Source organism: Sapajus apella, unplaced genomic scaffold (assembly GCF_009761245.1).
Source record: "Sapajus apella isolate SASKATOON/1434 unplaced genomic scaffold, GSC_monkey_1.0 scaffold44, whole genome shotgun sequence".
NCBI classification, from domain to species: Eukaryota; Metazoa; Chordata; class Mammalia; order Primates; family Cebidae; genus Sapajus; species Sapajus apella.
The window spans coordinates 17,768,052-17,791,218 of record NW_022436984.1 but is presented as its reverse complement, the minus strand read 5'-3'; the positions used below and the strand labels follow the sequence as shown (position 1 = coordinate 17,791,218).

Below are 23,167 nucleotides of genomic sequence, written 5' to 3'. Positions count from 1 at the left end.
ATACAGATTAGCAGCTCCTGCAATAGTGTCTTTTTTCCAATTTTTTTTTTGTAACTTTTTTTTAAAATCAGCTTCTTCTGGTTGAAAAGCTCTTAAATAGATTGGTTGACAGATAGCTTCTTCACCATGATCTGTGACTTGTAAGAACCACTGGTTATAACTAAGTTCAAAACATTGTCATGAAAGGAGGAAAGAAAAACTATAAAGGAAAACTCAGAAATGCCAGAAAGAAAAAAAAAGTGGTAGTCTCAACAATTTTTTTATAATAATTCATAGAGTGGGACTACCTTATAGGCACAACTTCATTGTTAGTTGCTTCTTCACATTCCATTTATTCTTTAACCTGCTTGGGTCTGGCTTCCACTCCTTCCTTAAAACCTGTGTCACTGTCACCCAGGGTGTTACATATTTTAACCCACAGGTGGTTTTCCTTTCGTCCTCTTGAATAAGCCCTCTTAGCAGATTGGACATACATGACCATTTCCTCCTTGGAAGACTCTTCTTCTTGGGCTTTATGACTCCACCCTTTTCTGGTTTTTCTCTTACCTTAGAAGCTTATTATCCTCAGTCTGCTTTTCAAACTTTTCTTCCATTTGACCTCTAAATTTAGAGGTTTCTCAGGACTTGGTCCTGTTCCTTTTTCTCTCTTTAATTTCTTCCTCAGTAATCTTATCCATGCCCATGGATTGAAGGAACACAGCAACTACTGTCGTCATCCCCAGAATTCCTTCTGAGCTACACAGTATTTTGCTGCTTAACTAACAGTCTCCAGGTGGACATTTCACTGTCTTCCCAAACAAACTATCTGCAATTGAGCTTCACTTCTCCAGCCCCAACTCAGCTCTTCTTTATTTCATTGCTGTGTATTCATTTGTTCAAGCGAGAACACTGGAAAAGATTTTTTATTCTCATTTCCTTATCCTGCCGTCATATCCATTAACAGTGTATTCCTGACCAGCTTTGTGATCTTTGCCATGTCTCCATACCACCAAGTCGATTACCTCCTTGTTTGAGTTTAATCAATTTGTTTCATCCAAATAATTCATATTCAGTAAATCATTAATTTGATGGTCTAATTATAACCTAATACAATGTTTATACACCCCAAATTTTGTATACCATCATGTTTAACATGTTTTCAGAAACATATTAACCTCTAGAATATATATTGAACCTGTCCATATCTTTCCACTGTCATCGCTCTAGTTGTCTTCCGCCTGGACCACTGGTAAAGACTCCTAACCAGGCTCTTGGCTTTCCCTCTTGTTCCTTTCCAACCCATTTTCCACATCATCAGAAAAATGATCTTAAGATATAAATGAAATCATGTCACTTCCCAAATCAAAACCTTCCCAAACTTATTACAGAAACATAAAATGCAGTCTCCTAATTATGTCTCCTAAGGGCATGCAAGATCTCACCCCTCTCTCATTTCCTGCCCTTTCCTCCCTTGGGTAGGCTTCAGTGGTCATCTCCCAGATTGAAGAACATGACTCTTTCCTATACATCTTAGGAACTTTATGTACTATTCCTTAATCCTGTTTACCACTACTTGATTAGTTCCTTCACCTACTTTAGGTCTTGATTCAATGTTACCCCCTGAGAAGTTACTTTGGTTACTATGGTCAGAATTACCTCCCTTCTTAGGAGGTAACATATAACAAGGACAGAAACTAGGCAGAGGGAGCAGCATGTGTAAAAGCTCAGAATTGAGGGCACCACTACAATTAGAAGAGCCAAAATGGTCAAAGATAGCTGGGTGTGGTGGCTCACACCTATAGTCCCAGCACTTTGAGAGGCCGAGGCGGGTGGATGATTTGAGGTCAGGAATTTGAGACCAGCTTGGCCAACATGGTGAAACCCCGTCTCTACTAAAATATAAAAATTAGCCAGGCCTGGTGGTGTGTGCTTGTAACTCCAGCTACCTGGGAGGCTGAGGCAGGAAAATTCACTTGAACCCAGCAGGCAGAGGTTGCAGTGAGCCAATATCACACCACGGCACTCTAGTCTAGGTGACAGAATGAGACTCTGTCTCCACAATAATAAATAAATAAATAAACCTGGTCAAAGGTGAGCCAAAAGAGGCAAATAGGGCAGGATCATATATACGTAGTTTTGTATATCTAAAAGTTTGAGTTGCATCCTTTTAAGCAATAGAATGTTATTGAAAAATGTAGGTGCAATCGGATTTGCATTTTAGAAGAATCACTCTGACAAAACAGAGAGTAGATTGGAAGTAGGAAGGCTTGTCCGTAACTCAGATGAGTGAAGATGAGAGTCTTTACAGGGTGTTTGCTTTTTTTTTTTTTTTTTTTTTTTTCTTTTTGGAGACGGTGTCTCACTCTGTCACCTAGGCTGTAGTGCAGTGGCACAGTCTCTGCTCACTGCAACCTCTGCCTCCCAGGCTCAAGCGATTCTCGTGCCTCAGCCTCCTGAATAGCTGGGATTACAGGTGTGTGCCACCACACCCAGCTATTTTTTTCCTATTTTTAATATAGACAGGGTTTCCCCATGTTGACTAGGCTGGTCTGGAAACCCTGGCCTCAAGTGATCTGCCTGCCTTGGCCTCCCAAAGTGCTGGAGTTACAGGCATTAGCCACCGCACCTGGCCCTGATTGCATTTTATTTGAGACATCTTAATGGAAGACTAGAGAGCTCGGTGATAATTCCTCATCTCTTTGGATTCTAAGAGAATGGGCAAAACCTGATCTAAACTGACTCAAAGCTATTGTGATCTTTATTTATCCCAATTAGTAGATATTTTTAAATGCTCTAAAATGTTACCGCATTTGATTGCAGAGTGTTGTTCCCCTGTAAACTGAGATAAGGTACCAAGTTAACATTCCAAAATCTCAAAATTCTAAAACACATCAGGTTTATCTTTATGTTTCAGAGGGACTTATTTCACAGTCATGTATGTAACCTGACTGATATTCAGATCTTAAGAATGAAAAAGGCCAGGCACAGTGCCTCACGCCTGTAATTCTAGCACTTTGGGATGCTGAGGCAGATGGATCACCTGAGGTCAGGAGTTGGAGACCAGCCTGACCAATATTGTGGAACCTCGTCTCTACTAAAAATACAAAAAATAATTAGCCAGGCATGGTGGTGCATGCCTGCAACCCCAGCTACTTGAGAGTCTGAGGAAGAAGAATCACTTGAACCTGGGAGGTAGAGATTACAGTGAGCCGATATTGTGCCACTGTACTCCAGCCTGTGTGATGGAAACGAGACTCCATTTCAAAAAAAAAAAGGATAAATATAACTCACTAGTAAAGTGGATATTTCAGTATCAGTTGGATATATGAGTCTGGAATTTGGGGGGAGTTGTTATATATAGGTAGCAGTTTAAGCCATAAGAGTTACATCACTGTATTGACTTCTCTGCTATTACTAAATCATTTTAAACTTTTTCTGTCTCCCCATTATATTGGGAGATCCTTAAAGATAAGAATTTTATAATATATATCTTGCCAGCACGTAGCATAATGACTGTCACATCGTAGTTAAGCAGTGTTTATAGAATGAATAGTTAAATGAATGCATTTTTTATTTTCATATAACCATGAATTTTATTGCTGGAAAACATACCCCAGAAATTATCCCATCTGCAGTCTTTCTTAGGTCTTTGATACTTATCTTTTTTTTTTTTTGAGACAGCCTCTCATGTTGCTCAGGCTGGAGTGCAGAGGCACAAACATGGCTCACTGTAGCCTCAACCTCCTGGGCTCAAGCTGTCTTGCTGCCTCACCTCCCAAGTAGCTGGAACCACAACCATGCCCAGCTAATATTTTGATTTTTTGTGGAGACAGGGTCTCACTTTGTTGTGTGGACTGGTCTTGAACTCCTAATAAGCTTAAGTAATCTTCCTGCCTCAGTCTCCCAAAGTGCCGGGATTACATGCGTGAGCCTCCATGCCCAGCCCCATGATCCATTTTGAATTCATTTTATTTATGGTGTAAGGGATTGGGGTACAACTTTATTCTTTGGCTTGTGGGTGTCCGTGGTCTCAGCAACATTTGTTGAAAAGACTATTCTTTTCCCATTGAATTGTCTTGGCATCCTTTCTAAAAATCAACTGACCATAAATTTAATGGTTTATTTCTGGACTCTCACTTGTATCTCATTTTTCTATATGTCTGTCCTTGTGGCAGTACTACACATTTAATTATTATAGCTTTGTAATAAATTGGTTTTGTTTTTGAGACAGAGTCTTGCTCTGTCACCCAGGCTGGAGTACAGTGGTACCATGTCAGCTCACTGCAACTTCTGCCTCCCAGATTCAAGCAATTTTCCTGCCAAGGCCCCCCAAGTAGCTGGGATTACAGGTGCCCACCACCATGCCTAGCTATTTTTTTATTTTTATTTTTAGTAGAGATAGGGTTTCACTATGTGGTCAGGCTGTTCTCAAACTCCTGACATCAGGGTGATCTACCCTTCTCAGCCTCCCAAAGTGCTGGGATTATAGGCGTGAGCTACCACTTATTACCACTGTAATAAGTTTTAAAATCAGGAAGTGTGTGAATTCTTTCTAAACAAATGAAGAAACTAAAGCCACAGAGCCAAAGGTTAAGTGAGAAAATGTAGAGTCAGAAGTAGACCTAAGGTAGCCCAATTCACAGTACCTTTCTTTTTCAATATCTTGTGGTACAGGTAGAGCATCCTTACTCCAAAATCTGAAATGCTCCAAAATACAAAACCTTTTTTTTTTTTTTTTTTAATAGAGACAGAGTCTTGCTATGTTACCCAGGCTGGCCTCAAGCTTCTGGGCTCAAGTGATCCTCCTGCCTCAGTCTCCCAAAGTGCTGGGATTATAGGCATGAGCTGCCACTGCTGGCCATTGGGCATCTTTTCTTAAATTTATTGATCCTATTGGATTTTCTTCTTGAATTCCTATTCTTGTCTTTTGACCTTCTTTTAATTGCTTATCCTTTTCTTACTGATTCCTAAGATTTCTTTATACGTGTTTTGTCTTTTACATGTGCTGTATTTATCTTCTCCATGTTTGTCCTATTAATATTCTTTTTACTTTGTGATAGCTTTCATTAAATATATTTTTTCATTTTATGTTTTGTGCTATCTGAATTTTATTCAACTCTGCAAATATTTGTTGAACATCTACTAATGCACCATTCTAGGCATTGGGGACATAGCACTGAACAAAATAAAAATCCCTGCCTTTTTGAAGCTTACCATCCTACTTGAGCAGGAAGGAGAAAAAGAATAAAGAACTACATGAACAAGGCTAGGTGCAATGGGTCATGCCTGTAATCCCAACACTTTGGGAGGCTGAAGTAGGCTAATTGCTTGAGACCAGGAATTCAAGAACAGCCTGGGAAACATGGCAAAACCCTGTTTCTACAAAAAAATGCAAAAATTAGCTGGGCATGATAGCACCCATAGTCCCAGCTACTTGAGAGGCTGAGGTCAAGGATCGATTGCTTGAGCCCAGGAGGCAGAGGTTGCAATGAGCTGAGATCATGCCACTGCACTCCAACCAAGGTGTGACACAAGTGAGACCTCATCTCTCAAAAAAAAAAAAATAAATAAATGTAATACAGAGTATGACAGAAGTAATAGGTATGGTGAAGAAGAAAAAAAAGGGAAGATGTGAATAGGCAGTGTGGGGATAGGGAGGGATGTTATTTTAGTAAAATGGTTAGGAAAGGCCTAACTTAGAAGTTGACGTTTGAGCAATGGCTTTAAGGAAGTATTTGGGCATAGGTCCAAGTTCTGAGAAACTGATATGGGAGCAAGCTTTATATGTTCAAGAAGCATCAAGTGTGGATTAACTGGAATAAGTGGACTTGGTGTGTAGTAGTAGATGAGGTCAGCAATGTAATGGGACAAGACTCTTCAGGACTCTGTAGACCATTGTAAGGATTTTTGCTTTTCCGCTTGAGCAAGATGGGAAACCATTGGAGGATTTTGAGTGGAGTAACATAATTTGACTTTAGATTCACATAAGCTCCTTTGTTGAAATAGACTGGAAGAAAAGTGCAGAAGCAGAGGAAGCCCTTGAGCTTTTGCAGTAATCCAAGGGAGAAATAATGATCATACTAGCCTAGTGTCCAATCCAGGTGTGAGAAGTGGTCAGATTCTAGATATATCTTGAAAATAGAATTGACAGGATTTGGCAGACCACTTGTTTGTGGCAAAAGAAAAAGACAAAACCAGCTCTAATGCTTTTAAGCTTGAGTAGCTGAGGGGACAGATTTGTCATTTATGTAAATTAGAAAGATTGCCTGGAAAACAGTTTTTTTTGTTTTGTTCTTAATAAGGCAGGGGATATATGGGGAGATTGAAAGTTCAGATTTAGACATTTTTTGGCATATTAGACATCTAGTAGAAATGTTGGTTACTCAGTTGGACATACAAATTCAACTTGTTCAGGGTTGTTCAGGCTACAGCTGTAAATTTGGAAGTCCTCAGCATATAAATAATATTTAAGGTCATGACTGAATGAGATCACCAAGGGAATTGGGGCAGACACTAAAGAAGAGAAGTAGCCCGGGAACTGACCCCTGCCAATGGTAAAAAGCCAGGGAGATGCCAGGCACGGTGGCTCACGCCTGTAATCTACTACTTTGGGAGGCCAAGGTGGGCAGATCACGAGGTCAGGAGTTTGAGACTAGCCTGGCCAATGTGGTGAAACCCCGTCTCTGCTAAAAATACAAAAAATTAGCCAAGCATGGTGGTGAGCACCTATAATCCCAGCTACTTAAGAGGCTGAGGCAGGAGAATCACTTAAACCCCAGAGGCAGGGTTTGCAGTGAGCCGAGATCATGCCATTGCACTCCAGCCTGGGCAACAAGAGCGAAACAAACCAGCTAAAGAGACTGAGAAGGAAAGACCAATGAAATAAAAGGAAAACAAGGAGAATGAGGTGTCCTAGAAGCCAAGTAAAGTGTTTTTAGGAGGAGGAGGTGATCAACTGTATCATGATGCTGAAAGGTCAAGTAATATGAATACTGAAAATTGACTTTTGCACCTTGCAATGTGGTGGCCATTCAGTGACCTTGACAGAAGCAGTCAGTGGCATAAGAAGGGCAAAAGTCTGGGCTCTAGAGAAGAGTGTAAGGAGAAGAACTGGAGGCAGAAGATGAAAGAAACAATTTTCCTTCATTTAACAATTGCTTTTTTAAAATAAAATGAGTTAATACCAAATACAATTAGTTATTTTAAATGAATATAATATTTTGGAAATCTCATTGGTGTTTCATGGTTGCTAAATACCATGTATGCTAATATGAATGAATTTCAGGTATTTTAATTGCAGATTTAGTATATTTCTGTGTAAGATAACTGACAGAAACTATTAAGGAAGTTCCTCTCCATTCGTAATTTAAGGTTTTATCAATTGTTTAAAGCATGGTGATTAATTTTTTTCCCCTGCATTTCTTGAAATGGCTCTAAGATTTATCTCCTTTATTTGTGTTATTACATTGATAGACTTTTTTTTTTTCTGATGTTGGACCATCCTTTTATTCTTAGGAAAAAATCCTACTTGGTCACATAAAGTTTTATTAGTATTACTATTATTGTTTTTACTCTGTGCTTTTCAAAATTGACTTTATCATATTTTACTTTAGAATAATAGAATTAAGATTGATTTTTTAATTGTCTTATATTACTATCTCATTTTGTTGCCAAGGTTATATTAACCTATTAAAATGAATAGTTTTATCTCTTTTACTATTTTTTTTTTATTATTATACTTTAAGTTCTGGGGTACATGTGCAGAATGTGCAGGTTTAGGTATACACATGCATGCCACGGTGGTTTGCTGTGATCTGCATTAGGTATTTCTCCTAATGCTATCCCTCCCCTAGACCCCAACTCCCCCTATTCCTCCCCTAGCCTCCCCACCCCCTGACAGGCTCCAGTGTGCGATGTTCCCCTCCCTGTGTCCGTGTGTTCTTATTGTTCAACTCCCACTAATGAGTGAGAACACGTAGTGTTTGGTTTTCTGTTCTTGTGCTAGTTTGCTGAGAATGATGATTTATAGCTTCATCCATGTCCCTGCAAAGGACATAAACTCATCCTTTTTTATGGCTGCATAGTATTCCATGGTGTATATGTGCCACATTTTCTTTATCCAGTCTATCACTGATGGGCATTTGGGTTGGTTCCAAGTCTTTGCTATTATGAACAGTGCCACAATAAACATACATATGCCTGTGTCTTTATAGCAGAATGATTTATAATCCTTTGGGTATATACCCAGTAATGGGATTGCTGGGTCAAATGGTATTCCTAGTTTTAAATCCTTGAGGAATCACCACATTGTCTTCCACAATGGCTGAACTAATTTATACTCCCACCAACAGTGTAAAAGCATTCTATTTCTCCACATCCTCTCCAGCATCTGTTGTTTCCTGACTTTTAATGATTGCCATCTTAACTGGCATGAGATGGTCTCTCAATGTAATTTCAATTTGCATTTCTTTAATGACCAATGATGATGAGCTTTTTGTCATATATTTGTTGGCTGCATAAATGTCTTTGAAAAGTATCTGTTCATATCCTTTGCTCACTTTTTGATGGGCTGTTTGTTTTTTTCTTGTAAATTTATTTAAGTTCTTTGTAGATTCTGGATATTAGCCCTTTGTCAGATGGATAGATTGCAAAAATTTTCTCTCATTCTGTAGATTGTGAAACGATTATATGTTTCTTGAAGATCCAAGGAAGCTACCTTTGAAAACATCTGGGCTGGGTGTCTCTTTCAAGAAGGAGACACTTAATTACCAATTTAATTTCTTTAAGAGTTAGTGGCTTACATAGCTTTTCTGTTTCTTGAGTCAGTTATGGTAATTATTTTTTCCTTCTAGAAAATTACCCATTTCATTTGTTTTCAAATAGATTCACATAAAGTTTATTGTGATTTTTAAAAATCTCTATTATATCTGTAATTATGCCTTTTTCACTCCTCATATTTTTTTCTTCATCAATTTTGTGATGTTTGTATTTAATAGGTTTCTAAAAGAGCCAACTTTTAATTTGATTCCTTTAGTTTCTTTGTTATCAATTTAATTGCAACAAATTAATTTTTTTCCTTTCTTTTACTTCCTTCAGATTTACTCTTTTTTGTTTTCCTAAATTTAAATGCTTCATATTGCATTCTGTTTTTCTATTGCTGTAGATTTCTGTTTTTTTCAATATATTTGTTTATTATTATTTTTGTTGCTCAAATTGTCCAAAATGTGGCCAGAAAAACCCCTTCAGTTGATACTTGTATTCTTTTGACATGTGTCCATTAAACTTTGAGCACTTCCTTATTTTCTGGCAGAAGATTTCCCAAACCTACCATGTGTTTTCTCCCTGCCCTAGCCTTAGAATCAGCCGTTTACTAATGGCTAATTAGTCTTGACTGAAGGGCTGTCCAGTGTCTTCCTACTTCACCATTTTTCTATCTTTAGAGTTCACCATCTTTGCCATGATCAAGTTAACACACGCCATTCTCCTTTTTATAGCAGTTTTCATTGTTAAAATGATTTTGTGGAGGGCCACTTGGGAAGTGGGAAGGAGTACTTCTTTTTACCACTAATCGAGTGATTCTGTATCTGTAACCTTCTTAAAATCTGACGGTAAAGCCATCCTTACTTCAGCTCCATTGGGTAGTATATGCCCTTAAAGCAACTAGACTATTTAAAGTATTAAGATACCTGGCTAAAATGGATGGCTTTAGCTGTATACCCTAATGATATTGCTAGCTGAAATTGAAATGAAAGCTTAAAACACATAACAGGTGTCCTTGGGACAGAAAAAAAACCAAGTAACTTGGAGTACTTTATGATATGAAAATTATATAAAATCTCAGTTTCCATGGGAATAATTCCTTTGGAAGAATTACTTAGGAAGCTTTTGAGTTCTGCTTGAATTTCATTAAGGCAGTCAGAAATCCTATTGTTTTCAGAGTATTTTGGTTCAGATAAACTCTATTTATTTGGATTTAATGTAAAGTTAAGAGGATGAGTTTTGGAGCCAGCTCTGTTGCTTTTAGCTCTGTGTTGGCTATGGTTCTGAGTAAGAATGAGTATTTAAAAGTGACAGAACCCAGCTCCATGACCTAGAATGTGCTAGAAGCTGCAGGGTAGTAGAGACAGAGAATCCTGACCCTACTTCAAAAGTTTTAATGGAGATTATAGAACAGACAGTTCTGAATCTAAAAATGCAAAGGCAGCTCCTATTGCTATGTTACAGTTTCAGGATATAATTCTAGTCATCTTCCGACTTCTGATGGTGATATGAGGGGATTATTGATATAGATATCATGCCTCACCACTTTAAAGATCAACCATAGATTTTTGTAGAAATTCTTTAAAAAAATGAATGAAAAATTAACATATAAGCCTCCAATATTTGATCTTCAAATACTTACTCAAAAGATTAACTGTATGGGGTGAGGTGGCATACTTGTATCATCCCGTCTACTTGGGAGGCTGAGGCAAGAGGATCGTTTGAGCTCAGGAGTTTGAGTCCAGCCTGCGCAACATAGTGATACCCTGTCTCTTAAAAACTCAGAAAATTATGTGATTGGAGGTAGAAGCTAGATGATTGAGACTATCATAGCAACCATTATGGTTAATTTGAATCTAATTCAAATAATAATGTATCTAAAAAAAATCAAAAAGGAAAACCTTTGTAAAAATGATTATTTTCAATTTAATTTAGTGATTTTTTCTATTCTTCTGTTTTAGATTGTAAACTCTTTGTAATATAAACTATATTTATAGTTTACATTCTTTACAGTGTTGGTAAAGTGTGGACACATTCATTTATGCAATAAATATTTTCCAGCTATTGGAGATCCTTACCAAAAACTTAAGTTCTCCTCCCCCCTCACCGGCTCAAATCACTGTACAGTTGTCATTTTTGGCAGAGAGCTGAAATAAAAAATCTTGACCAGAATTCTTTTGGTTAAATAAGGCAAACCATTGCAGTGTTGAGTTGTTGAACACTTTTTAAATTTGAAAACTGAGGTTTTGCTTTATCCAAATTATAATGATTTATATTATAATTATTTGCTTACCAGAAGTCAAATAAAGTTCTTAGCTTATTAGTCACTCCCAATAAGACACAGTGAATGCTTATTTAGCTTTTATCTATCTCTTCCTCATGTTCACTAATTTTCTATTGTTTTTCCTGGTTCTTCCTTTCATAAAGCGAACATACTATTTTTTTCTTAAAGAAACCGAAAAAGAAGCTCTGTTTCACTAGGCATTAATTCATTCTCTCTCTCTCTCTCTTTTTTTTTTTTTTTTTTTTTGTATTTTTTATAGAGACAGAGCCTCACCATGTTGCCCAGGATGGTCTTGAACTCCTGGGCTCAAGTGATCCATTCTCCTTGGCCTCCTAAAGTATTGGGGTTACAGGTGTGAGCCACTGCACCCAGCCAGTTCACTTTTTGATTTGATAAACAGTTCTGTTTTGAGGGTTAATTATTCCCACAAGAAAAGTATATCCCCTGGTTCTCAGACCCATGTAAATTTTAAAAAATTAAAAAGTAAAAAATTATAGTTAATAAAGTAGGAAAATATTTCTTATCATTCTGGCTGTGAATAAAATAATAGTGAACATTTATTAGTAATGATAATGCCTTCCTCTTCTTTGTTATTTCCCTCCTTTTAGGAGGTACTTCAGTACGTATAAAACTCCAAAGATTTTTTTCTCTACCTGACTTTCCTATTAAATATGTAAAAGTTCATGAAATTTTCTTTTCTCCTTAATTGTGTATGAATTTTCCCCATAGTATTTCTAAGCATTTCTCCTGAGCTTCTTAGTATTCCTGCTTCTTAAGGACTTATTCATCTAAAATAATAGTATAACCATCAAATGTCTTATTCTTTGTTTACTTTTTTTTTTTTTTTTTAATGAAAAAGAGATCATTTTATTGATGAGCCTAGGAAAGAGCATTTAAAATGTGTGAAATGGATATTATTTAATCTTATGTCGTTTTTTTGTGCAAGTATTACAATGTTAGGTCTACATACCTACTTATCTTTAAAAGCAAAAGTTTTTTTCCCCTAGTTTGAAATGCTTTGATCATAACAAACCTTTTTCCAGGATCTTCAGCCTGTTAAACAAGAAAACGAAAAACCCCTTCCAGAAAACATGGATGCATTTGAAAAAGTGAGAACAAGATTAGAAACACAGCCACAAGAAGAATATGAAATCATCAATGTGGAGGTAAGATATCTTATGTCTTTTTTTAAAAAAATCGATATTACCAATCAAAATGCAAATGAGATACCTTGCAATTTAGAGACATAATCCACATCAAGATTATACTGCTTTTGGCCTTTAAAATAAGCTGAAAAACTTAAAAAGCAAAGACTTCACAGATTGTGATCACGGATTGTGATCCTTTACATCTTTCAATAAGTGTAAATATCAAAACTAAGATGAATTTTCAACTGTAATATATTCTGGTTTTTGCAAACAATCAGTTCTGATTTATAAGTAAATTTAAGAGACAGGTTCTCACTGTGTTGCCCAGGCTGATCTTGAACTCCTGGGCTCAAGCAACCCTCCCACCTCAGCCTCCCAAACTGCTGAGATTATAGGTGTGAACCACCATACCTAGCCCTGATTTAAAAATTTTTAAATAATTCTAAGGAGAAGTTCCAATTAAACTAGTTCATACTTTGTTATTATTTGAAAATTATTTGATTGTTCTAAAGTTTTTTAATAAAAGGAATTAACTTTAGTATAATACCATGAAAGTCAAGCATCTGTTTAACCATTTTATGGTTATCACAATCATAAATATTCAATCGAAATGAATTGAGGGCCAGGCGCAGTGGCTTATGCCTGTAATCCCAGCACTTTGGGAGGTCAAGGCAGGTGGATCACCTGAGTTCAGGAGTTCTAGACCAGCCTGGCCAACATGGTGAAATCCCCCATCTCTACTAAAAATATAAAAATTAGCCGGGCGTGGTGGCGGGTGCCTGTAGTCTCAGCTACTTGGGAGGCTGAGGCAGGAGAATCACTTGAACCCAGGATGCGGAGGTTGCAGTGAGCCAAGATAGCACCAGTGCACTCCAGCCTGCGTGACAGTGCGAGACTCTATCTCAAAAAAAAAAAAAAAGAAAAAGAAATGAATTGAACATGCATTTTGAAAATTTTTCAGTAAGATTGGAAAATAGAACCACAATAAGTGAAAATCACCTACCTAGTAGAATGGAAATAGTAGGTTAAGAATAAAGAACTCCAGATTCAAATTAACTAGCAGATAACAAATATGTTGTAAGCCACTGAAGTCATATCAGTCAATTACATTTAATATGTAGGCATTAGATAAGAACAACATATTTTGGTAATATTCTTTGTCTCAATTTCAAATTGTCTGTCTTGTCACCCCACACCAGATGAAATACTTCATGTAAAATCAAGACTGTGTATAGTTGTTGGTGACGGCCTATTTTAAAGGAAAGACTCTCAAAAAGTTATTGACTGGGTTTTCAGGCTAATCTGAGCCACAGTTTCCTCCTCTGCATCATTTTGGATTATCTTAAAGATGCCACTTGGTTTCTGTTAATTGACTCCCATTGTACAGATATCAGATGTTTCTAAAATATAGCAGAAGTGTTTTGTACAGTCGTGAGAACGGATAGATTTTGTTATACCTTTTCTTTACTGCCTCTTGTATTTATGTATTAAAAACCCCTCTAGTGATTATGAACATGAAAATCGTATCTTATCAACTATATTGTAAAAATGGTCCATTTTATATTTCATATGTGTTCATTCGTATACTTCAACAGGTCTGTTTTTATAAGAGGCCTCATTTCTTCTTCGTCTTGAATAGTCAGACCATGAAAAGATTAATTAAATTATTATTAAGTAAACTGTGTGTTTCTTTTATCGTCAGGTTAAACATGGTGGCTTTGTTTATTACCAAGAAGGTTGTTGCTTGGTTCGTTCCAAAGATGAAGAAGGTATGCCACAATATTTCTTTTCACATGATTTTATATTTTTATAGGAAATTTATTAATTTCTCAAAGTTAAAGACACTTTTTTTAAAGATTATTTATAAATTTTTTTTAAATGACTACTTTTTAATCTCTGAGTTTATGTAAGACATAGTTAAATACTACACTCAGAAGCTTTGGCAGGGAGAATGGAGATGGGATCCAACATTTTTTGAGCATCTGCTGTGTCTTAGGTACTATGCTAGGCACCTGACATATATTATTGACTGTCATTTATATTGGCTTACTTTCTAGGTTCTGTATGGTCTGTAAACACTAAACTAGACTATAACAATACCAAATAATGTCTCATAGGTTGATGCATAGAATAATATTGAATAGTGTAAGATAATATTAAATAACTTATTGTCAGTTTATATACAAGTTAAGCTGCCATCATTGTTGAAAGAAGCTAGGATATGGCCTCTTACAGAATGGGAATTCTGATTTAAAACATTAAAATACAGTTTTAATTTTTTTAATTACTTTAAATTTAAAGTAATTTAAATTATCACTTTCATATTTTTTTTTATGCAGCAGACAATGATAATTATGAAGTTTTGTTCAATTTGGAGGAACTGAAATTAGACCAGCCCTTCATTGATTGTATCAGAGTTGCTCCAGATGAAAAATATGTGGCTGCCAAGATAAGAACTGAGGATTCTGAAGCATCTACCTGTGTAGTTATAAAGCTCAGCGATCAGCCTGTAATGGAAGCATCTTTCCCAAATGTGTCCAGTTTTGGTAAGCCACCCATGGAAATAGTCCTCTGTTTCAAAAGGCAACAGTAACACTTTTGAAACATTTTTTTGTCCCATGTGAGTGAGGGAGAAGGTGAATGCCTAATCCATATATCCCTGTGGACTATACATCTTCCTATAAAACCTCTTATTCAGGAGCCCTTCCCTTATTTAATTGTATATCTAGTTGGGTAATTTTGAAATCTTCATGTTTTTAAAGCAGTTACAGAGTCCAGATTGTATCATACATTTTGATTTATCAGTAATTCTTTGCCAAATTATTTAGAATACATTTTTACACGTTAAGTTGCATCTTAATATTTTATTCAAATTTAAGCTTGAATGTGTTTTTTTAATTTTTTGTTATCTTATAGAGCTGTTAACAGCAAACTGCCCAAAGTCATTGCCAAAGAACTTTGGTATGTGTTGAACCTACTTATTTATCAATGGAAGCTGTGACATTTTTAGTAATATAACTAACTTTAAATTGTATTATTTATCATTGAGTGGTCCGTATGTTACATTTTGTCCTCTCTTTTCATTTTCTACCATCATTTTCTCCATTGTTTAACTAAATTTTATTGCAGTGAATTGAAATTATACCCTAACTGTTGAATTCTAAGACATACATTTTGTACATTTTAACCTCTAAAATCACATTATACATATTATACAATGATGCATATTATACAATGATGACTTAAAATCACTGTCAGCCAGGTGGCAGTCATGATGTAATTGTGTGCAAACTTCTGTTGACAGCTTCTGGTGGGATCAGCATCAAAATGTGTTTAGTAGTTGGAGATATCCTATGGCTTGAAAGCAGACAGGGAAGGTTTACGCATGAGAGAGAGATGCAGTATTTCCTCAGACTTAGTTTCAAGTTGTAGAGTGAAACAGAATTCATCTCCTAAAAGCAAATGTGACTTTACCAACGTCTTTCCTAAATATTGAGCATTTAGCTCTTATTTAGAAACTTAAGTACCCTGAGACTGATAACTACTTGAAAACTTGGAACTGGTATAGTAGTGGTTTATTCTCAGGAAAGCTCTCTGGCTTATATACAATACAGATTAGATACAGTCAACTGTTTAGATTTCCAGGGATAAACTTGCATATCTTCTCATTGGCATTCAAAATTAGAATGTGCTGTGCCTTTTTTTTTTTTCATGGTATGTAGGTGATTATTTATAATTCTTTCATTATTTTCTTTCAGAATGGGTAAAGGATGAGGAAGATGAAGATGTTTTATTCTACACCTTTCAGAGGAACCTTCGCTGTAATGATGTCTATCGAGCTACTTTTGGTGATAACAAACGTAATGAACGTTTTTACACGGAAAAAGACCCAAGGTACTAAAGTAATCTAATCAAATCTTTTTATCCAGAACATTTGTCCAATTAAAGTACTGACCCTCGTTGACTTGAAATGTTTATTTTGTTTAAAACCAAGAATAATAAAGCTTAAAATGATCATTCTTTTATTAGTTGTTTGTGTTCAAAATTGGAGTCTCGTAATATTCAAAATCAGAGTAAACACAGATGCATCATTAACAATTTATTATTAAAAGCAAATTGATTTTGTGAATTGTAGTATAGTTGTAACTGCAACATAGTTCATTCATGTAAATTCATAATGCTGACTTAGAACTGCTAGATTGTGAACAGACTGAGTCTATTTTACCTTTGCATCTTAATTGATACGCAGGGTGCCAGGTTTCTGTAGTGCTATTTAGTCAGTGTCTGTTGCTTGAGTAAATGGTATATTTAGGTAGGTACCCCTCTTTCAAACTAACACCCCTTGTCCCTGATGATTGCTGAGCACCTTTTAACCATTAAATTTTTAGTAATATATAGAAGAATTTAAAGTATCTCTTGCTACTAAATTATGAATTAAAACTAACTCAAAAATGTGTGATTATGCTAGTTGAAAAAATTGGAATGTATGTTATGGTGTCAATGGTGTATCAAGGAAAAAAGATGCATTTTTAAAAGATTGAAAGGAAATATACCCAAAGTACTAACAAATTTTTTTCTACTTTTTTTCTTTTTGTAATAAGCATTGTTATTTTTATAATCATATAGAAAATACATTTTAAATTTAAAAATAAGTATCAATAGAAATAATTAGAAAAAAAGATTAACCTCTGGTTGTTTACATTTCTCGTATTCTCTTAGACACATTTTACCATAGAGCCACTTGTGTTCTCACTTCGTATAACCACATATCTACCAATTATTTGATCAAGTAGTTTATTTTTGATTTGTCATCACCAAACAAAGTAAACAAAAATAGTTAAAATCAAGTAGTTTATTTTTGATTTGTCATCACCAAACAAAGCAAACAAAAATAGTTAAAAGTAGCAAAGAAAGTGTTAAAAATAAAGAGCAAAGTAGGGTAGGGGACCTGCCTTACAATTATATATTAAAGCACCTATAACAGTAAAAATAATACAAAATGATAGACAAATAATAGAGCCTAGAATAAGTAACTCTAAAACAGATCCTAGTATATATGAAAATTTATATGATAAAAGGCATCACAGACTAATGAAAAATGAATGGGTGTTATTTTATAATGCAATGGAAAATACTATTTGGAAAAAAGTAATTTTCATCATTACGTATGTCAGCATATATTCCCAAGAAATTTAAAGAATCTATTGAGAAAAAAAAATTTTTTAATAATTTGGTTGGAGTATTTTTGAGACATAAAGTCAGCGTAAGAAATCACAAAGGGTACTAACAGTCTTGATTCCCTAAAATATTAAACTCAAATCAAAAACTACAAAAACTATTGCAAATAGTTAAAATCTAGATAACAAAATGGAGGAAAGTGTTTTCAACAAAAAGACAAGTTAATATTCTTAATTTTTTTTTTTTAACGGAGTCCTGCTCTGTTGCACAGACTGGAAGGCATGGTGCAATCTCAGCTTACTGCAACCTCCACCTTTTGGATTCAAATCATTCTCCTGTTTCAGCCTCCTGAGTAGCTGGGACTACAGGCATCTGCTACCATGCCCAGCTAATTTTTTTATTTTTTATGGAGACAGGGTTTCACCATGTTGGCCAGGCTGGTCTTGAACTCCTGATCTCAGGTGATCCACCTGCATCAGCCCCCCAAAGTGCTGGGATTACAGGCGTGAGCCACTGCACCCAGCCAATATTCTTAATTGATAAAGAACTATTTACATCCCAATAATTTAAGCTACATTCCAAGTTTAAAATGGACACAGACATTTCACAAAAGAAATACGATTGACAGATAAACATGGTAGTGTGATCCAATTCAGAAGAAATTTTACCCAACTATAAGCCGTTGTTATTTGGGAGTATTGGGATACTTTACATTTTTCAGTAGTTTCAGTATGAATTACTTTTATAATAAGGAAAAATATAAATATAGTGTGTAAAGCCACCCAGTATGTTAGTATAGTGCTTCTAGGATATTATTTGATTGTATTCATCAAGTCATAAAAATACATGTAATTATTAGTATTTCCATTCCTAAAAATTTGTTCTGGGGAAATAATTGTAAGATCATGAAAGGGGAAAATATCTTCATGAATATGTTCCTTGTTATATTGTTTATTATAATGAAACATTAAAATCTAAATTTTTAAGAATTATGATATATTAGGTAGCCATTAAACCTGTTATAATATTAGGTAGCCATTAAAAATAATAATCACAAAGACTTTCAATTCATGTAGAGAGTATTGATATTATATGAAGTAAGAAATACAGAATCAAAAATTGTATCTATAATTACATCTATTTAAAAACATGCATAAAACATAAATATACCTTAGAAGGAAAAATGGAAAAAGTAAAATAGCTATGTTAATGTTTTAAATGTGTTACATTAGTAAGATTGTGAGGGGTTTTCTTCCTATTCTATTTTGTCGCAAAAACTGGGAGAAAGGAAAAAATATTCCAAGATGCATATCAAAGAAAATAAAAATAACTATTTTATTCCCTATTTATATCTCCTATAGAAAGTTTATTTCCTCTTCTCAGCAGAAAGCCCTATTATCTTCTCATGTGATTGAGAAATGATGTCTCGAGTTTACCTTTAAATATATCCAAATAAAGATGGATTAATAGATGTGTGATAAAAAAGTAAATGTAGCAGAATGTTAGCATTGATGGAATCTAGGTGGTTTTTTCAACTTTTCTGTATTTTTGAAAAACATTTTTGATAAAATGTTAGAAATAAATGATTTTGAATGCCCTTTAGGAGAAAATGAGAAAAATAATAGCTAATCGTTAAAGTTACAAGTGATATTCACTAAGAATTATTTTTATTTCCTGTCTGCATTATAAATCAACATGTATACTGACCATCTCTGAGATACTGTCCTTAACAAGGTAGCATGCATCTGAAATAAACTGTGATCTCATGTTTCTCTCTCTCTCTAGCTACTTTGTTTTCCTTTATCTTACAAAAGACAGTCGATTCCTCACCATGAATATTATGAACAAGATGACTTCTGAAGTATGGTTGATAGATGGCCTGAGCCCTTGGGACCCACCAGTACTTATCCAGAAGCGAATATATGGGGTCCTTTACTATGTTGAACACAGAGATGATGAATTATACATTCTCACTAATGTTGGAGAGCCTACAGAATTTAAGGTAATCTGGATGCTCCTTGTCCCCATTTGGGCCGTTAAGAAGTGTCACACTTCCATCAACAACATTTCTTGCTCTAAGAGTTCATTGTTTTATAAATTGATGCCACCTTCCTGGGTACAACCAATTCCATTTCTTTTCCCTTAGAGCTAGTGCCTCTACATATTTTAATTGTGCCTAAAAAGTTAGTAAATAAAACATATTCTGTCCTGAGCGTATGTTATCAAAACCAAACTTAGCAGCTTAAAAGAGCAAACTTACAAACTTGTGATTTTATGAGTTGCCAATGTGGATTGACCTCAGGCACTTCTTCTGCTGGTATCAGTGAAGCTCACTGATGTATCTGTAGTCAGCTAGCTGTCAGTGCCCTCACTCAAATGTCCAGTGGTTGGCTAAGCACTGGGTCATACTGTCTCCCCACCCAGCAGGCTAGTCAGGACTCATTCATATGGCGATGGTCACACTTTATCCCTGATGCAGTTAGTTCCTTCAGCTCTTCATATGATGGTGAGGACTACTATGGTCTAGTTCTCAGTGATTTCATCTCTGGATGCTGTAGCGTTCATGTTTTCTTACCTATATGTCTTCTAACTTTGTTCAACATAGCTAATGAGAACAGCGGCTGATACCCCTGCAATTATGAATTGGGATTTATTTTTTACAATGAAGAGAAATACAAAAGTGATAGACTTGGACATGTTTAAGGATCACTGTGTTCTATTTCTGAAGCACAGCAATCTCCTTTATGTTAACGTGATTGGTCTGGCTGATGATTCAGTTCGGTCTCTAAAGGTATGTTTAATTTTCAGCAGTTAATACTGTTAATCAAAATATATATGCAGTTTAGCTTAATGAAACATCACATTTTGAAGAGTAGCAGCAGTGTTCTTTTTCTTAAAAGGAATTTAATTTAAATAGAATTTAGCAAACTCCCTGTCAGGTTTAGGAGGGTTATCTTAGAATTACTTAGAGGACCTTGCTTTTTATGCAGTTTTACTTAAAATGCTGGCTTACAGCATGGACTTCAGAAGTAGAGTTAAGTGCTAATATTTCTCTTTCTGTATATCTCTCTATCTCACGTATCTCTACAACTTTTATGTATAGCAATAACTCAAACCAAACCTGGTAGCTAATGCCTAACCACTGACTGCTGCTTCCCCATCCCACATCCCCAGCAGGGACAGTAGTGGTACCCAGTGTGTTTTAGCCACTACATGTTGTATCTGCATCATCATCTCTTTGCCAGTTTTCTTACCCGTGGGGAATGCAGGGAGCAAACTTTGGTTTCTTTCAGTGTAGGAATAGCAGTGGTCTCCACAGCAGCACAGAAGGGTAATAGTGGCAAGACTGCTTGGCAGGGTGACTAGTTGATACTGCTTGTGGCTACCAGGAAAGATAATTTGCCTTCACAAGTGAAATTCCTAAAATTGGTGAATGACAACCTTATTGCCTAGTTTTAAAGCAGCATTAACATGTGAGTTAAGGTAGTAGGCACTGAAGGGAAGAGAATGGGTTCCCTTTTGTTTGATATGAAAAGAGTTACTGGAACGAGTTGATGGGCAAACAGCATAGACAACTTAACACCTCCCAAACTCCAGTATTGTCAAAACTCCTGTCAAAATGCAATTTCAGTCAATTCAGTGGATTCTTATTGAACTTTTATGTGCATAATACTATATCAGGCATTATAGAGTAGAAAGCTGTTAAAGCAGAATATCTTAGCCTTGAAGATATAGTTAATCATAAGATTAGACCAGTACACAAAGGTTAAGTATGTCATGATTTAAATAAGTAGTATCAAAAACATAAGATGTGCTGTGGGGCTCACACTAGAGAAGGAAGACCCAGGAAAGCTTTTGGTAAAGTTGATTGAATTTAAAATAAACCAGAGAGGAGAGAAACAATTTTGACAGGTGAAGAGATGGTATTCCAAGATGAGAAAGCCATCAGATGAAGCTCTATGCTGAAGCTCATCTGACATTCAGAAAATGTTTGAGGAACTGTTAATTGCTCTGTTTTATTGAAGCGCTCTACATTTCTGGGAGATGAAGCCACGATTTGACTTTGAGTGTCAATATGAGGAATGTATTAATAAATTATGGAAGGTAACATTTGAAGTTTGTAAGCAGGGGAATGGCTTGAGGAGTGGCAGCCATATTAGGACACACTAAACCAAAAAGAAATGAGGGGCAGGGAGCTAGTTTTGAGATTGTTTTATTGGTATAAATAAGAACTGGAATAACTGAAATTCTCCAGCTACTCCCTAAAATCAAAAGATCAAATGTAATGTCCAGTCTCTTAGAACACTATGTAATTGTCCTAAAACCAAAATGGTGATTGACTTGAGGGATTTCCTTATTGTCTTCATCTGCTGGAGTGCAAAGTATTTCTTTTCACTTGCTAATTTTTTTTAAATTTTAATATTAGTATTTTAGATAGCATTTCTTTTAACTTTTATTTTACTTTCAGGGGTACATGTGCAGGTTGGTTCAGTAGATAAATTGTGTGTCACAGGGGTTTGATATACCTATTATTTTGTCACCCAGGTAATAAGCATAGTACCCAATAGGTAGTTTTTTAATCCTCAGCTCCTTCAACCCTCAGGTAGGCCCCAGTGTCTATTATTTTCTTCTTTGTGTCCACATGTACTCAGTGTTTAGCTCCCACTTATAAGCAAGAACATGTGGTGGTTGATTTTCTGTTCCTCTGTCGGCTCACTTAGGATAATGGCCTCCAGCTTCAACAATATTGCTGAAAAGAACATTATCTCTTTCTTTTTTATGGCTGCATAGTATTCTATGGTGTATAGGTACCACATTTTCTGTATCCAGTCTATCATTGATGGGCATTTAAATTGATTCCCTGTCTTTGCTATTGTGATGAACATAATGCATGCATGTGTCTTTATGGTAGAGCAATTTGTGTTTCTTTGGTTATATACCTAGTAATGGGATTGCTGAGTTAAATGGTAGTTCTGTTTTACATTCTTTGAGAGATTCCCAAACTGCTTTCCACAATGGCTGAACTTAGATTTCCACTAGCAGTGGATCTAGCTTTCCCTTTTCTCTACAGCCTCACCATCTGTTGTATTTTGACTTTTTAACTACAGTCATTCTAACTGATGTGAGATGGTATTTCATTGTGGTTCGATTTCCATTTCTCTAATGATCAGTGATGTTGAGCATGTTTTTCATATGCCTGTTGGCTGCATGTATGTCCTCTTTTAAAAATATCTGTTCATGTCCTTTGCCTGCTTTTTTATGGGGTAGGGTTTTTTTCTGTTTTTGATTATTTGTTTGTTTTGCTTGTTAATTTAAGTTCCTTATAAATTCTGCATACTAGACCTTCTTCAGTTGCATAGTTTGTGAATATTTCCTCCCATTCTGTAGGTTGTCTGTTTACTCTGTTGATAGTTTCTTTTGCTGTGCAGGAGCTCTTTAGTTTCCATTTGCCAGTTTTTGTTTTTGTTGCAATTGCTTTTAGCATCTTTGTCATAAAGTCTTTGCCTTTGTCTAGAATTGTATTTCCTAGGTTTTCTTCAAGGGCTTTTATTGTCTTAGGCTTCACATTTAAGTGTTTAGTTCATTTTGAGTTGATTTTTATATATGTTATAAGGAAGGGGTCCAGTTTTCAGTCTTCTGCCTATGGCTAACCATTCACTTGTTAACTGATGCCACATTTAGACATCTTCAGTTGGGGGACTGGTGGAGCATCTTCTTATTTCAGTCTATATGGATAGGAATGGGAGACAATATATAATTTCTAGCAGTGTACTTGTTACCAAAAAATTCTACGTCAGGAAAGTTAGGAATATCATAT

The 23,167-nt window shown here is 35.6% G+C and overlaps 1 protein-coding gene across 8 annotated transcripts in view; it reads left to right on the top strand.

The window, feature by feature from the left end:
• PREPL (prolyl endopeptidase like) overlaps positions 1-23,167 on the top strand; it is a 49,981-nt gene that overhangs the window by 6,328 nt on the left and 20,486 nt on the right. For 5 of the 8 annotated variants that reach the window (XM_032239524.1, XM_032239530.1, XM_032239526.1 and 2 more), the window contains 6 exons: positions 12,067-12,189; positions 13,874-13,940; positions 14,511-14,717; positions 15,930-16,065; positions 19,135-19,351; positions 19,955-20,140. In XM_032239524.1, the coding sequence (XP_032095415.1) occupies positions 12,067-12,189; positions 13,874-13,940; positions 14,511-14,717; positions 15,930-16,065; positions 19,135-19,351; positions 19,955-20,140 (936 nt within the window). The remainder of the gene's footprint in view (positions 1-12,066; positions 12,190-13,873; positions 13,941-14,510; positions 14,718-15,929; positions 16,066-19,134; positions 19,352-19,954; positions 20,141-23,167) is intronic. The other 3 variants (XM_032239527.1, XM_032239531.1, XM_032239532.1) reach the window with 1 other exon arrangement.